Here is a 16,719-nt window from a genome sequence, read left to right on the forward strand (position 1 = left end):
ACTGAGAGAGGCTCATGAACTCTTCAGACTACTCATGTACCCTTTGCAACAACTTGCTCACTGACAGTCCTGGGCCTGAAAGTTAGTGCTTCTCTCCAGTGCCTGCGGGTGGACCTGGTCGGGCTCCATGGGAATAATGTGTCTTTACTGAAGCATCGAGGCTCACGGCCGCTACAATCACATCCTTTTTTTTTTTTAAACCCCTACCTTACATCTTAGAATCAGTACTGAGTATTGATTCTAAGGCAGAAGAGTGGTCAGGGCTAGGCATTGGGGGTCAAGTGACTTGCCCAGGGTCACCTAGCTGGGAAGTATCTGAGGTCAGATTTGAACCCAGGACTTCCAACTTCAGGTCTGGATCTCTATCCACCTCACCACCTCACTGCTGCCTACAATCATATCTCGATGACTGTAAACTAGTCCCTTGATCCTCAAAAGGACAGAAGTGTTTTTTAGACCTCTCATGAGAAAATTAGTTTAATTGATTTTCCATTTCTTTTTTTAGGAAGTGCTTTGCTAATACATCCGGTCACAGAACCAAAGGCCACAATGGTTGATGTGCTTTTGCCTGGGTCTGAGGAGGTAAGAACAGATAAGTTGTCCCATAATGTCCTTTGTTGTTTTTTAAACCCTTACCTTCCGTCTTAGAATCAATACTGGGTATTTGTTCTAAGGCAGAAGATCAGTAAGGGCTAGGCAATGGGGGTCAAGTGACTTGTCCAGGGTCATAGCTAGGAAGTATCTGAAGCCAGATTGGAACCCAGAACTTTCCATCTCCAACCTGGCTCTCTATACACTGAACCACCCAGCTGTGCTTCCCCTCCTTCATTCTTTTCTTTTTTTTAAACCCTTACCTTCCGTCTTGGAGTCAATACTGTGTTTTGGCTCCAAGACAGAAGAGTGGTAAGGGCTAGGCAATGGGGGTTAAGTGACTTGCCCAGGGTCACACAGCTGGAAAGTGTCTGAGGCCACATTTGAACCTAGGACCTCCCATCTCTAGGCCTGGCTCTCAATACACTGAGCTACCCAGCTGCCCCCCCTCCTTCATTCTTTAAAGAAAAAAAAATATTGTTGTTCTTTTCCCTTTCTATGTTACCATCCGGGCCTGATGTCCTTCACCACTGATCTCTGTATAGGCAGAACCTTCACAGCAAGGCAGCTAGCTGGTGCAATGGATAGAACACCAGGCCCAGAGTCAGGAATACTTCCTAGCTGTGTGATCCTGGGCAGGTCACTTAATCCCCACTGCCTGGCCCTTACCACTCTTCTGCCTTGGAACTGATATTCCGTATTAATACTAAGACAAAAGGCAAGAGAGAGAGAAAGAAAGAGAGAAAAGGAAGGAAGGAAGGAAGGAAGGAAGGAAGGAAGGAAGGAAGGAAGGAAGGAAGGAAGGAAGGAAGGAAGGAAGGAAGGAAGGAAGGAAGGAAGGAAGGAAGGGAGGGAGGGAGGGAGGGAGGGAGGGAGGGAGGGAGGGAGGGAGGGAGGGAGGAAGGAAGGAAGGAAGGAAGGAAGGAAGGAAGGAAGGAAGGAAGGAAGGAAGGAAGGAAGGAAGGAAGGAAGGAACAGAGGGAGGGAGGAAGGGAGGAAGGGAGGGAGGGAGGAAGGGAAGAAGGGAGGAAGGGAGGAAGGAAGGGAGGAAGGAAGGGAGGAAGGAAGGAAGGAAGGAAGGAAGGAAGGAAGGAAGGAAGGAAGGAAGGAAGGAAGGAAGGAACAGAGGGAGGGAGGGAGGAAGGAAGGGAGGAAGGGAAGAAGGGAGGAAGGGAGGAAGGAAGGGAGGAAGGAAGGAAGGAAGGAAGAAAGGAAGGAAGGAAGGAAGGAAGGAAGGAAGGAAGGAAGGAAGGAAGGAAGGAAGGAAGGAAGGAAGGAAGGGAGGGAGGGAGGGAGGGAGGGAGGAACAGAGGGAGGGAGGGAGGGAGGGAGGGAGGGAGGAAGGAAGGAAGGAAGGAAGGAAGGAAGGAAGGAAGGAAGGAAGGAAGGAAGGAAGGAAGGAAGGAAGGAAGGAAGGAAGGAAGGAAGGAAGGGGAAAAACACCTTTTAGATGAAGGAGAAGAAACAAAGAACTGGATAACCCATAGAGTCTAGATCATTGGTTTTCTCAAAGACCCATTCAGGAGGTCCATGAAGACCAAACTACTTTTATGAAAATACTAAGCTCTTTTAACTTCTAATGTAGTAAATATCAATAGGTAAAACCCACATCCACAAAAGCTATTGAGGGGAGCTTAATTTTTAGTAGTGTAAAGGTATCCCCAAACCAAAAAGGTTGAGAATCGCTGGTCTAGTAATCGGCTCCTTTATTAAAACTAACATTGCTTTCACCATTTCTTTCTTAACACACTTCTCTCTTGTTTTGTTGTATTGCGTTATAGATGTCCCTCTTCTCTGCTCTTCTACATAGTAAACCCCTTGAAAGGGGACTAGCTTATTTTTGTATTCTCTTTGGTTTCTATCAAAGGCTCCAAAAAATACTTGTTTAACTGAGCTAAATTGAGCCCAGCCTTTTTGGATCTTTGTAGCAGGTAGCAGGATACTAAGTGAATCATCAGATCTTACTAAAAAAAGAATAAGGTAATCCCAGGGAGATAGCATGTGAATAGATTCTGTGGATGCCAGGAAATGTGCTGGGCTTGTGGGGTAGGTTTCGGTTTTCAAGTCCGTGTGTGCATCTGTGTGTATATTTATATATAAATGCATATACAAATTCATAGGATCATGGGATTTAGACTTAGAAGAGACCTTAGAGCAGGGATTCTTAACTGATGGGCCTTTGTGGCAGTCTGGTGAAGTCTTGTGGGCTCCTTCCCAGAATAATGTTTGCAAATGTATAAAATAAAATGTACAGACTTTCCAATTATATGGAAGTAGAATTATCAACATTGAAAGTGAAGATTGAAGCCTATTTTATTTACTTTATTCTTCTTGGGCTTTTTGTCTGTGCTTTCTTTTGGCTAATATGAAAATCTGTTTTGTATATCTTTGTGTGTATACTCAATATCAAATTGCTTGCCTTCTCAAGGAATGGGAGGGAGAGCAAGGAAGAGAGAGAGAGAGAGAGCTTAGAATTCAAATAAAATTTTAATGAATTTGTTAAGGAGGCAACTAGGTGGCAAAGTGGATTGAGAGCCAGGCCTGGAGATGGGAGGACCTGGGTTCAAATCTCATCTTAGACACTTCCTAGCTATGTGACCCTGGACAAGTCACTTAACTCTCATTGCGTAGCCCTTATCACTCTTCTGCCTTGGAACCAATACATAATATTGATTCTAAGGTGGAAGGTAAGGGTTTGTTTGTTTGTTTTTGAGTATTTAAAAATTTTACATGTAATTAGAAAATACTTAGTGAAATAAAAAATATATTAAAAATATGTTTTCAAAAGTTCTCATAATCCAGGATAAGAACCCCTACTTTAGACATAATCTAAACCAATGCTTTTATTTTACAAGTGAGGAAAGTAAGGCCCAGGGGTGAAATAATTTGCTCAAAGAAACACAGGGTATAAGTAGCAGAGTCAGGATTCAAAACTAGAGCACTTGAGATATAATTATCTCATTTGAACCTCACAATAATCCTATAAGGTAAATGCTATTATTATCCTCTTTTTAGAGTTAAAGAAAGTGAGGCAGACAGACAATTGCCCAGAGTCACAACTTAAAATTCTGTTCTGTGCAATTACTTCAGGAGATTCTCCTGATACACAGTAACAATTTCAAGAGAACCATGGATGAGGTCCAAGATATAACCATCTTATTTCATATTCCACTATATGGTACAACAGTCTATCATCTATAGATGGCAGCTAGGTGGCAGAGTGAGTAGAGAATGAGAGTTGAGAAGTCTTAAATTCAAATCCAACCTCAGACACTTATTAGCTATGTGATCATGGGCAAGTCACAACTCTTTTTGCCTCAGTTACTCATTTGTAGAATAAACTGGAGAAAAAATGGCAAATCACTCCAGAATCTTTCTCAAGTATATATATATATATATATATATATATATATAGGCTAATTTGGGCAATATTGATGTCTTTTCTACCCTTAGTTTCTTTCTAAAATTTATTTCATTTTATTTCATTCCCATGACATCCATTTCCCTTCTTCTTTCTTGATTTCTTTATCCCTCCTTTCTAATTCCTCTTTTTCTTCCTTTCTTTCTCTCTTTTTTTTAAAACCCTTACCTTCCATCTTGGAGTCAATACTGTGTATTGGTTCCAAGGCAGAAGAGTGGTATGGGCTAGGCAATGGGGGTCAAGTGACTTGCCCAGGGTCACACAGCTGGGAAGTGTCTGAGGCCAGATTTGAACCTAGGACCTCCCGTCTCTAGGCCAGACTCTCAATCCACTGAGCCACCCAGATGCCCCCCTTTCTTTCTCTTTTACTGCCCCTTATGGCACAGGAAAATGTTAGGCTTTTATGGTCCAAATGACCCCATTCCATACTTAAGTTTTAGCTCTTTTAAGGTCTTCATGGCAGCATATATCCACTTTAATTTCTACCTATGAAAACAAATCCATTTATTTGAACTTTCTAGTTAGTAGGATTATAGATAAACTGGAGTTTCTTGGTGAAGGAAAATTTAAATCCTCTTGTTGATATACTTTGGGATGATCTATTCCTATTTAGGTCTGGTATGACTTCCGGACGTTTGTTCATTGGGAAGGAGCACGTACCCTGAAGTTCCCCGTAGCCTTGGATAGCGTAAGTTGTGTTTGACCCTTGTTTTAATCTGCTGTGTTCACCTCAATCCAAAGGCTCTAGAGTTCTGTATAATAATGTATTCCATTTTGGTGTAAAGTATGTAAAATCACCCACAAACTATTGGGTCGGAGAGGAACCCCAGAGCTCATCGAGTGCAGATTTGGGGTGTCTGAGCCCAGGTCCTGACGCCAGTCCTGGCTCTCTTGCCGCTGTGCTCCCCAGCTACCTCCTAACGACGATGTATTCATTTTTATTTTACAACACTAACATTCACTTCTGTGGCTTTTCTCCCTTCTAAGAAATGCCAGCGGGGTCCGTCGCTGAGATGAAGAGCGATGCATCGTTGTCTGAGATCTTATTCTTGGTCACTTGGTGGATGTTTTGGGGACTGAATGAGCTTTTACTTAACTTTTTACTAAATAATGAAAGATGTCTGTTTCTTAGCAACAAAAATAAGGATCTAAGTAGGCATGATGAAGATAGGCATCCAAGTTCAATATTCTCCCCAGAAATGAGCATCATCCTATCAACATGGAAATTTGTTTTTTGTGATAATACATGTATAAAGCAGATCAAATTGCTTGCCAGCTCCAAGAATGCGGAGGGAAGGGAGGAAGAGAGACAATTTGGATCAGATAACTTCTGAGAACTTGTGTGGAAATTTGGTGTTACGTGTAACTAGTAAAATAAAATATCTTTATAACAAAAAATAAAATGATAAAGTGATAAAAATAAGCATCATTACAAAAACTCCTCTAGATATGACTCACCACAGGTTGGTAGGCCATTGGAGCTGGAGCTGGTCTACTAGATCATCAATTCCTACTCAGAGAGTTGGTTACTCGCCTAAAGTCACATCCTATAGACACTCCCTATCGTCATCCTAAGGGGCAGGAACCAGATGTGGACAGTGAAGAAGAGCACATTAGTTGCAAGGCTGGTGAAAGAAAACTTATTTCCAAAAAATGTTTAAAAGAATCCGTCACGTGTGCTATTTTGGCATTGTTGCTGGCTCATGAAGTGTATGCTTTGGTTTTTAAACCAACACAATTTTAAGCCTATTTCCATGGATGGGCAAAATAATTAGGTAGTCTGTAAAACGAAAGTTCATTTTTGGGAAGTGTGGGAAATGTGGGAGTAGAATATAAATTATTCTACAAAAGAAATTATTCATATTAAAGAGACTCTACAAGAGGGAAAAAATTAACATGGGACAGAATGACATAGATATCAGGAGAAGAAACAGGTGCAAGTGACTAGTAATTATTTTCCCCAATACATGAAAAAATAATAATTCTTGGGGCAGCTAGGTGGCTCAGTGGATAAAGCATCAGGGCCTGGTGTCAGGAGGACCTGGTTTCAAATCTGGCCTGAGACACTTCCTAGGTATAACCCTAGGCCAGACCTGACCCTTTTGTCTTAGAGTTGGCACTAAGAGAGAAAATAAGGGTTTAAGAGGCAGCTAGGTAGCCCAGTGAACAGAGAATCAGGCCTGGAGACAAGAGGGCCTGGGTTCAAATGTGACCTCGGATACTTCCTACCTGTGTGACCTTGGGCAAGTAACTTTACCCCCCATCGCTTAGCTTTTCCTACTCTTCCTTGGGACCAATACTTAATACTGATTCTTACATAGAAGGTAGGGGTTTATTAAAAATAAAATTAATTAATGTAATGTAACATAACAACACAATAGGACACAATATGATAGGATGTAATATGACAAAACAACACAATATAAACAACATAATTATATATTATATTATATATTACAATAAAACAATATAATAAACATAATACAATAATATGTAAATGCAACAAAATTTATAAATATAAACATGTATACATGTAAAATATAAATATATAATGGATATAAATTTTAATATGAAAATAAATTATTATGGATATGAAATAGAAATAAAAGAAAGTAAGGGATTAAAAAAATTCTTTTTCAAAGTGGACATGTGTTTTTATGCCTACATTTCATTGTCCACCCCACCCCCACTACCATATTCAGAAACTGCCCACAAATTCTTTGTGCCCCCGAGCGTGCATTGGCACAGGTATGAATGTGAGTCTTTCATCGCAAAATAGCTAACTGTTCCACTTTGAGATTCTCTTTGGTGAATTCTCCTTCTCTGAACCGTCCGCTCTTCTTAGACGCCAGTGTTTCAGCGGGGTGGCAGTGTGATACCCATGAAGACTGCTGTCGGGCGGTCCACAGGGTGGATGCCCCGTCTCCCGTATGAGCTCCGGGTAGCTCTGGACTCCCAGGTATTGAAGCAATTCTTTCCTTCGCTCGTCTGGATTTGCTTCTTTTCCTCTATCTTCTAGCGATGGCCTTTTGAGTCTATGCTCGAAGTGTGTAAAAGCTTAGAATTCCCACCCATGTAACCTCCAGAGCCAGGGAACTTGTCACTTAGGCTGAGAAATGCAGCTTTTTTTTTCCCATCTCTGAATCGCCATCATTGCTGTCAAGAAGGCCTTCTGTTTGTCCTGCCTGGAGATCTCCCAGGGGAACGCTGGAGTGATGACCCAGAGCCAAGGCGCTCGTTGTTCAGTCGCTTTTCAGTCCCATCCAACTCTCTGGGATCCCATTTGAGATTTTCTTGGCAAAGACACCGGAGTGGTCCGCCATGGAAACATCCAGGCAGCCCCCTCCTTCCCAAACTCCCCCCATTAGACAAGGCATCATTTGACATCTGTATGCATAAACTAGTTCTTATTTATTTTTATTAAATTTATTTAATAAACATTTATTTTTATTTATTTTATTTATTAAATAAGTTCTTATTTCTTACTTATTTCTGTTTATCAATTCTTTGTCTGGAGATGGACACACAAGTCATTCTTCAAACAATATTTCTGTGACTGTATATAATATTCTCTTGGTTCTACTCATTTCACTCTTCATTAATTCATGTAGGTCTTTCCATGGGTTTTTTTTAATTAACCCATTTGTCATTTCTTATGGCTCACCATCATATGCCATGACTCGTGTAGCCATTCCCCAATGGATGGGCATCCCCTCGATGCCCAGTTCTTTGCCACCTCAAAAAAGAGCTGCTCTAAATATTTTAGAACATATACATTCTTTACCTTTTCCCCCCTGGATCGCCTTCATCCCTTCTAAGGGGTGCCAATGGTGCTGGTCATTGAGGTGGATGAGTGGTCCCTTTCCACCTATCGCATCCTTGAATGTCTGAGATCCTACTGGCAGGCTCTCAGTAAGTGTGTGTGTGGGGGGGGGGGGGGGGGTTGAATGAGGTTCATTCTCTTTTAAATGATCTGTTCTATCTAGCAAATGTTAGCTAACTAGGTTCACTGTCCTGCTTTCTCCAGGGTTCTGCAAGAGGCGAACTCTACCTTGATGATGGACATTCATTCCAATACCTCCATCAAAAGCAGTTTCTTCATAGGAAGTTTTTATTCAGTGCAGGTGTTTTGTCTTCCAGGTAATGGCGGCCTAAGAGAACTTCATATTTTATTTTTTTACATTACATTTTTATTTTTTATAATTTATGTAATATAATCAACATATTTTGTAACATGTAATGTATGTATGTGCATAATATTTGCAACATTAATAATAGAAAAAGTAAATGTACATTATATAAAATAAATATTATATGAATATAATAATTAATATAATATAATTTCTATTGTATTGTTACATTATATTACATGTTTTAGCTATTTGATAATATGCAGAAAGCACTATTTTTAAAAAATTCTTACTTTCTGCCTTAGTATCAATTCTAAGTCAGAAAAACAGAAAGGCCTAGGCAATTGGAGTTAAGTGACTTGCCCAGCTTCACCCAGCTGGGAAGTACCTGAGTCCAGATTTGAATCCAGGTCCTTCTAACTCCAAGCCTGGTGCTCTAACTGCTGTGGTGCCTAGTTGCCAAGAAAACACCAAAAGCCTTATGTGGGGTCTCTTATCCAATATTTCCTGCCATATCTTTTTCCTTTCCCAATTAAAAAAAAAAGAGGGTTAGATCTGGGGTTCTGTGAAATCTTGTCACAGTTGACCCTCAGGAATGTCCCACAAAAAGATAGAACAAACACAGTAAAGAGAAACAAAGCCACTACAATTAGGAGCTTGGGCATCCAGGCCTTTGCATTTGAAGTAACTTCTGGACTTTGTTCATCTCCATTAGAAATGCCACCGACAATGTTATTTATCCAGCTGGGAGGGTTAGAGGGGAGGGGAAACATGGCATAGCAGCCTCAGAGAGTCCCACAGATTCCTTACTGGATACACTAACCCGGAGACAGGTTGTGGCAGGTTTTTTTTTGTTGTTGTTCCCTTTCCCCAATTCCCATTCTATTCCTTCATCTGAGGCCAACCGTATCTATTTCCAGTGGTGCAGACGAAAATGGTCATTACCACAGCGAGTGTGTGGTGGAAAAAGTCGTGATCCTGGGCATCAATAAGCAACCTTCCTCTGTGACTGCCAGTTGTCCTGGTAAGAAAATGGGCCATTCCTTATTTTGCTATTATTTCTGCAAATGTCATAGCATTTGGATATGAATAAAATGACCGGTCCCCGGACACCAGACCTCCCCATTCATCCCTCTGGTCATAGAGACTTTTGCCTTCCCTTTCATAACCCCATTGGTCTTCTTGGTCAATAATTTGTTTGTAATATGTAGACAAGTGGTCCCCCACCCCAATCAATTCCCTGGAGTTTAAAAATTACATCATGTAATATATGACCAAATTAGACCGGGGAGGAGAGAGAAACAATTTGGATTTTATAATTTTGGAAAACAAATGTTGAAAATTGTTATTATATGGGATTGGGAAAATAAAATATCTTTGAATACAAAAGAACAACAAATATATCATAATTTTTCTGGAAATAATTTCTAAATAGTCTCCCAGATTTATTATAGTAAGATACTGTGATTCTTGGGTGTATCCTGATTATAGGATCCTAAGGTTCTGGGTATAGAGTTGGAAGGGACCTTAGAGATCATCTATTCCAATCACCTTAATTTATGGATAAGGAAACTGAGGCATAACAAGGTTAAGCAGCATGGCCAAAGTCACACAGGTATGAGGTGGCAGAGCCAGGATTCATAGCTCAGGCATCCAGCTCCAGACCCAACGCTATGTCCACTATACCACACTGTCTTTTTTTTTTTAATCTAGTTAACAAGACTTGGGCCTCCAAGTCAAGATTTGATTTGTGCCTTACCCTCTGAGTTCCTCACATAAATCCCCATATCTGTGTCCCAATTTCTTTCCAAACAACTTCATAGTCAAAATTGCGAAGTTGATCAAGTATCCCAAAAGTTCTTTGAGATCCATGGACAAAGTTGGTATGGGCCAAAGAGTCTTCTGAATGGAACACTTCACCTATTAAACGAAACAATTCTGTCACTGTTATTCCTCATTTTAAGCATCAGAAAGGATATTTCCCCCAACAAGGCCTGATTGAGCCTTTTTTTTTTTTATTATTCTCTTGAAATTTAGACATGGCAGACACACAAGTGGCTTTTACCTACGGCTCCAAGACCTCTGTGCTTCACCTGGAAAAACTTTCATTGAATGTTGGCGTTGATTGGGAAATCCACATCAAGTGATAAGAGAAGAAGGACCTTCACAATCTGCGCAGGAAAGTTCAGAATCCCAAGAAAACCCATCTTGGAGGATGTCAAGAGGCCTCTGTACCTGTGCTGGTCTCTGATTGACCTGCCTGGCTCACAGAGACTGCTGGCTGGTCGCAGTACAACAAGTGGAGGAAGGAATATGATGATATTTCATATCTTCTTTTCTTTCTAAGTTTTTGGTGATAATAATTTTTCATTCATTCAAATTTCATTTCATTTCAAATCATTAAATTTCATTATGTCAGGAGCTGGGGCTTTTCCTTGACACAAATAACCTAGAAACAGCAAATGACCTCCATTTTTAGTAGCATAGTGTCGTGATTTGGGGTGGCCCTGTGCCAAGCCCTGTAACACAATGAGCCACCTCTCCTTCCTGGGCCAGGTGGAGCGGGCTTTAGCTACGGGGACAGGTGGGCATAGCTCTGCAGGATTTGCTCCCATCTGGGCCTTTCCGGGGCTGCTCCATGGAAGGGAGTCATGGCCCGAGACAAAGCTAGCAGCTGTGGTTCTAAGGAATTCTGCCATATGTATGTGGCATAAACTCTGAAGTTATATCCCACCCACTCTGGGATGAATGAAACAAAACCTGAACAGCAGCTGAGAGCTTTTTTTGGTCTAGAAATCTTCTTGAAGGGAGCAAAGAGAGTTCTTCTCCCCTCAGTCCCCAAGAGGTTAATCTCAAACAGCCTCCCAGACTAAAAAGCACTCTTCTATATATCATTATTACTTTTACAAATCAATTTTACAAAAATATTACTTTCTAGCCCAAGAAGATACAGTGAGGGGAAATCTAGGTGGCTCAGTAGATGGAGAGCCAGGTCTAGAGATGGAAGGACCTGGGTTCAAATCTGGCCTCAGATACTTCCTAATCGTGTGACCCTGGGCAAGTCACTTAACTCCCATTGCCTAACCTTTATTGCTTCCCATTACACTGTATTGATTCTAAGATGGGAGTCAAGGATTTCTAAAAAAAAAAAAAGAAAAAGAAAAAACTATTGTGAGCTTACATTGCCTAAAATATCAAAGAACAGGCTATTCTCATTTTCAGGGTCCTCTATTGAACCCACTCTATTTCTCCAACTTTGTCTCACACCATTGTAGAACACAGATTCTGTGTTCCAGCCAGGCCAGTCCTCGAATTGTCCACATTTATGGCATCTTAGTTCTTGCCCTCATCCTTTGTTTATACTGGTCCCCTCAAATCAATTTCTAGACCAAAAAACTCTGCGCTGCCATTTGAGGTTTTGTTTCACTCATCAGTGGAGCAGCCCTGGAAAGGCACAGGTGGGAACAAATCCTGCAGAGCTGTGCCCTTCTGGCCCCCAAGTTAGAGCCTGATCCCCCTGGCACAGGAAGGAGGTCCCCAATCTTGTCCCCAAATATGACATACTGTCCACCTATCCAGATCTTGCTTCCTCATCAAAGTTTAGTTTATGTCTGGTCTCAGACACTTCCTAGCTGTGTGACCCTGGGGAAGTCATTTAACCCCAATTGCTTAGTCCTTTTCAGCTCTTTTTGATTATTAGTATTGATTCTAAGACAAAAATTTAGGGTTAAAAAAAGTTCAGTTCACCTCTTACCTCCTCCATGAAGCTTTTCCAACTTTTCCATGCCCAGTAATCCAACCCTTCTCAGAAATTCATGCAGCAAAATTAATGCAACATGATCAGTCAATGAGGGAAGCTGTTGATTGGAGAAAATGCTTTACATCGAATGTCTGATAATACTAAGATAGAACGAGAACTAATAGAGCTCTATGAGACCTAGAACCTTTTTCAGTGGATAAGTGGTTAAAGATGAACCAATAGTCTAGAAAGTCTGACCATTAGTTTCCATAGGAAGTTATTTTCACCAATAGGAATACTTATGGAAGAGAAATCTGATTTTGCTGCCTTCTTACCCTTTTCCTTCTGTTGATTGTTTGTCCAGCTTTAATTCCTATCCCATCCCCCTAAGAATCATTAGTTTCTTTTGGTTTTAAAACTCAAATTTGTTCCTTTTTCTAGTGCTTTTTGAAGATATTAATTTTATTAAAGTCTTTTCCTTTTTGAAAAAAAGAAATTATTTAAAAGAATTACAATTAACCATGTAAAAGGGCAACCAGGTAGTGCAGTACATAAAGTCTGGGGCAAAAGGTCAGGAAGACAGCTCTTCCTGAGCTCAAATCTGACCTTGGACCCTTATGAGCTGTGTGACCCTGGACAAGTCACTTAATCCTATTTGCTTCAGTTTCCTCCTCTGGAAAATGACCCGAAGAAGGAAATGAGAAATCACTTCACTGTCTTTGCCAAGAAAATCCCAAATGGGATCATGAAGAGTCAAATATGACTGAAATGACTGAATGACAGCCATGTAGAAATTGCTCTGAATAATAATAACTAGCATTTATGTAACACTTTTAAGATTTGCAGCATTCTTTACATATATGATCTCATTCAATCCTCACAATAACCCTATGAAGTAGGTGCTGTTATTATTATCCCCATTTTACAGATAAGGAAAATTGAAGCCAATGGTCCCTCTTCTCTCCTCTTCATGTCACATAACTGGGGCATCTTCCCCCATTGTCTTCACTCCTGTCTCCTTGCCTAGCCCAATCCCTGTACGTTCACCCTTGAGCCTGTCCACTTCTGTCTTCTGTAAACAGGTTGCCTTCTTTATTGTGGCTACTCACAGATTTTTAGACTTCCTATCTCCTCCTCTGTTGCCTACATGCATGCCCATGGTTTAGACATCATTAAAAAATCCCTCTCAGCACTACATCCTCCCTAGCTCTTGTCTTCTATCTCTTCTCCCCTTCTTGACTCAACTCCTTGAGAATGCAGAGGGTTCTCTTAGTGCCTTCACTCCCTCTCTTCTCCCTCTCTCCTGAATCCTCTTCATCCCCTGAAACTCAAGCCTCCCAAGTCACCAATGATCTCTCTCTCTTTTAACTCTCCCCTTCTGTCTTAGGATGGATACTAGATTTAAAGACAGAGTAGTAAGAGCTAGGCAGTGGGAGATTAGTGACTTGCCCAGGGTCACACAGCTAGGAAGCGTCTGAGGCCAGGTTTGAACTCAGATCCTCTCGACTCCAGGCCTGGCCCTCTATCCTCTGAGCCACCTAGCTGCCCCCCAATAATCTCTTAATTACCAGACACAAAGGCCTTTTTAAAAAAAGAAAAATGCTTCTAGTTCTCTCTGTAGCATAAATGACACTGTTGAACACTTTCCCCTCCTCTCTCGATCTCGTGATCCTGCTGACTCTCATTTCCCTCAGAGCCTTCATCCCTACCACACCCACCCATCAGGGTACCCCCCAGTGTTTTGTCCCAGGCCTTCTTCTCATCCCTCTAGACCACCTCACTTCATGATCTCATCAGCTCCCATGCATCTGATTACAATCTCTATGCAAATGATTCCTAAATCTATACATCCAGCCGTGGTCTCCTTCCTGAGCTGCAGTCCCACATCACCAATGCATTTTGCACATCATTCAGCGGATGCCAAACTCAGCACCTTCAGGACAGACCTCTTGTTTCCCAGCTGTATGCCAGTACCCGAATGAGATCATTGAATAAAAAGTCCTCTATGTTCCGAAATATTTATAGCAGTCCTTTTTATGGTGCCAAAAAACTGGAAACTAAGAAAATGTGTCTGAAAAAGTTGTGGGACGTGAACGCGATGTATTATAAGAAACAAAAAAATAAATGACTTCAGAAAGACTTCTATGAACTGATTAAGAGTGAAGTAAGCAGAGCCAGAAAAATAACTTATGCTATATCATCAATATTTTTAAATGAACAATTTTGAAAAAATTTTTAACTCACACAGATGAAATGAGCAAAACCAGGACAATTTACACAATGACAGAAACATTGTAAAAACTAGTGATTCTGAAAGCTTGTGGGAACTATAATCAATACAATGAAACACCATGATTCCAGAGAACTAATAATGGAGCATGTTACCCATTAGAGAAAGAGACACAGATATTTTTGTATACAGCCAATGGGGGGATCAGTTTTGCTTGACTATGCATCTATGTAAGAAATTTGGGTTTTTTCTCTCTTTTTCAATGAATGGAGAATGTGAGGGAGAGAAAATAATTTTTTGTTATAGAGAGGTAAGAGGAGGGGCTTTACAAATGTGAGATATTGCCTCCACTTTCAGATGAGGTTGCAACATTGTAGTACTAATTTTACTTATTTTTACTTAGTTGCAAGAGATCACTCACCAGATGAGAATAATCTCTAAATGTATGTAATAGAAAAACAAAACATCAATAAAACGAAAAATGACAGAAAACTATTTTTATCGTTATCTTTCCTCCCAAACGCTCCCCTCTTCCAAACCTTTCCTGTAACTGTTGAGTAACCCCACCTTCATAGTCATCCAGGCTCAGAAACCTCAATGTCATTCTTCACTCTTCTCACACACTTCTCATAGCCAAACAATTGCCCCATCTCGTAATTTCTGTACTGTATCATTCCCCTAAGATCCTTTCCTTCTGCTAATATAGTCACTACTCTAGTCCTGGTCCAATCACCTCTTGCCTAATTTATAGTGTTGCTATTCAGTTATATGGACTCTTGGTGACCCTGTTAGGATTTTCTTGGCAAAGACACTGGAATGGTTTGCCATTTCCTTCTCCAGTTCATTTTACAGATGAGGAAACTGAGGCAAACTAGGTTAAGTGACTTTCCCAGGGTCAAACAGCTAATAAGTGTCTAAGGCTGGATTTGAACTTGAGAAGATAAGTTCCTGTCTTCAGTCCCAGCACTTTATCTATGGCACCAACTAGCTGTCACAGTTTGCCTCAAATCTCTCCTCATTCCAGTCCATCTTCCACTCAGACATCACAAGGGTTATTTTTTTTTAAGTATAGGTCTGTCCACATAACAAACATGCACATACATACATACACACGTGCGCACCCTATGTATACTCTTCGATTCAGCAACACCACTATTAGGCTTGCTTCTCAAGGTGATTGGGGGGGGGATCTATATGTTGTAAAATATTTCTAGCAGCTCTCTTTGTGAGGACAACAAATGGACACTGAGGGGATGCCCATTAATTGAGGAATGGCTGAATAAGCTGTGGCATATGAGAATAATGGAATACTACTGCGCCATAAGAAATGATGAACAGACCAATTTTTTTAAAAAAGCATAGAAAAGCCTGCATGAAATTATGAAATGAAATGAGCAGAACCAAGAGAACATTATATGCAGCTACAGAAATATTGTTTAAATGGTGTGGAACGAATACCTCCAGAGAAAGATCTGATCATTGGAAATATGCGAGGCACAGTTTTATATATTGTGGACCTGGAACCCAGATTCTCTGACTCTGTTCTGCTGTCCTGACCCTCAATATTCAGAAACATTTGCTTAGAGATGATCGGAGGAAGGAAAGATTCGCCGAGCCCTATGTTATAATTATTCTCTGCCTTTTGTGTTTTCCACACTTGACCATGCTTGTCAAACTAAGTAACAGAGAAAGCTGTGTGCGAGGCTAGCGAGGCCCTCAGCTGTTCAGTAAGCAGTTGCCTTGCTTGGACTGATATTTGATATCGGGTTTTCTCTCTGAAGTTTCAGGGGACTGGATTTAGTGTGAGTCAGATAAAGAATCATTTCAACAGATATTTTAAAACGCATATACAAGGGGCAGCTAGGTAGCACAGAGACCTAGAGTTGGAAGGTTATGGGTTCAAATCTAGCCTCAGACACTTCCTAGCTGTGTGACCCTGGACAAGTCACTTAACCCCAATTGCCTAACCCTCACTGCTCTTCTGTCTTAGAACTGATCCTTATGTTGATTCTAAGACAGAAGGTAAGGGTTTTAAAGAAAATAAACAAAAAGCTTACTGTGTGCCTGGGGTGAACTACTTTACACCTTAGCTTACCTATTAAAATGAAAGATTTAGACTAGCACAATTGTTTAACGTCTCTTCCTGCTCTAACATTTATTACTTCTAGCATTTTTATGGGATCGTTGATTTAGAGCTGAAAGGGACCTTAGAAGTCTTCTGGTCTAACTCTTATTTAACAGATGAAGACACTGAGACTCAGGGACTTTAAGTGATTTGCCCAAGGATGCACAATAAGTGGCAGATCTGAAAGAGAAACTTGGCCCTTTGAACTCAATTCTAGCATTCTTTGCACCACCCCATATTGCATTTGTAGCTAAGTGATGCAGTGGATAGAGCACCAGGCCTGAAGTCAAGAAGACTCATCTTCATGAATTCAAATCCAGCCTTAGGTTCTTATTAGCTGTGTGACCCTAGGCAAGTCATTTAACCTTGTTTGCTTACATAAGCTGGAGAAAGAAATGGCAAAACACTCCAGGATCTCTGCCAAGAAAGCCCTAACTGAGGTCACAAAGAGTTGGACATAGGATTGAACAACAACAATTAAAA

At 40.8% G+C, this 16,719-nt stretch overlaps 1 protein-coding gene across 3 annotated transcripts in view; it reads left to right on the top strand.

Annotated features, from left to right (window-relative positions):
- The window catches only part of GANC (glucosidase alpha, neutral C), a 76,164-nt gene extending 61,561 nt beyond the window's left edge, over nucleotides 1-14,603 (top strand). For 2 of the 3 annotated variants that reach the window (XM_007472415.3, XM_001362707.4), the window contains 6 exons: nucleotides 506-582; nucleotides 4,626-4,700; nucleotides 6,858-6,971; nucleotides 8,040-8,152; nucleotides 9,063-9,166; nucleotides 10,180-14,603. In XM_007472415.3, the coding sequence (XP_007472477.2) occupies nucleotides 506-582; nucleotides 4,626-4,700; nucleotides 6,858-6,971; nucleotides 8,040-8,152; nucleotides 9,063-9,166; nucleotides 10,180-10,289 (593 nt within the window). In that variant the 3' untranslated portion in view covers nucleotides 10,290-14,603. The remainder of the gene's footprint in view (nucleotides 1-505; nucleotides 583-4,625; nucleotides 4,701-6,857; nucleotides 6,972-8,039; nucleotides 8,153-9,062; nucleotides 9,167-10,179) is intronic. The other variant, XM_007472416.3, reaches the window with a different exon arrangement.
- Nucleotides 14,604-16,719: the final 2,116 nt, after the last annotated feature.

This window comes from Monodelphis domestica, chromosome 1 (genome assembly GCF_027887165.1).
Source record: "Monodelphis domestica isolate mMonDom1 chromosome 1, mMonDom1.pri, whole genome shotgun sequence".
In the NCBI taxonomy this organism is placed as follows: domain Eukaryota; kingdom Metazoa; phylum Chordata; class Mammalia; order Didelphimorphia; family Didelphidae; genus Monodelphis; species Monodelphis domestica.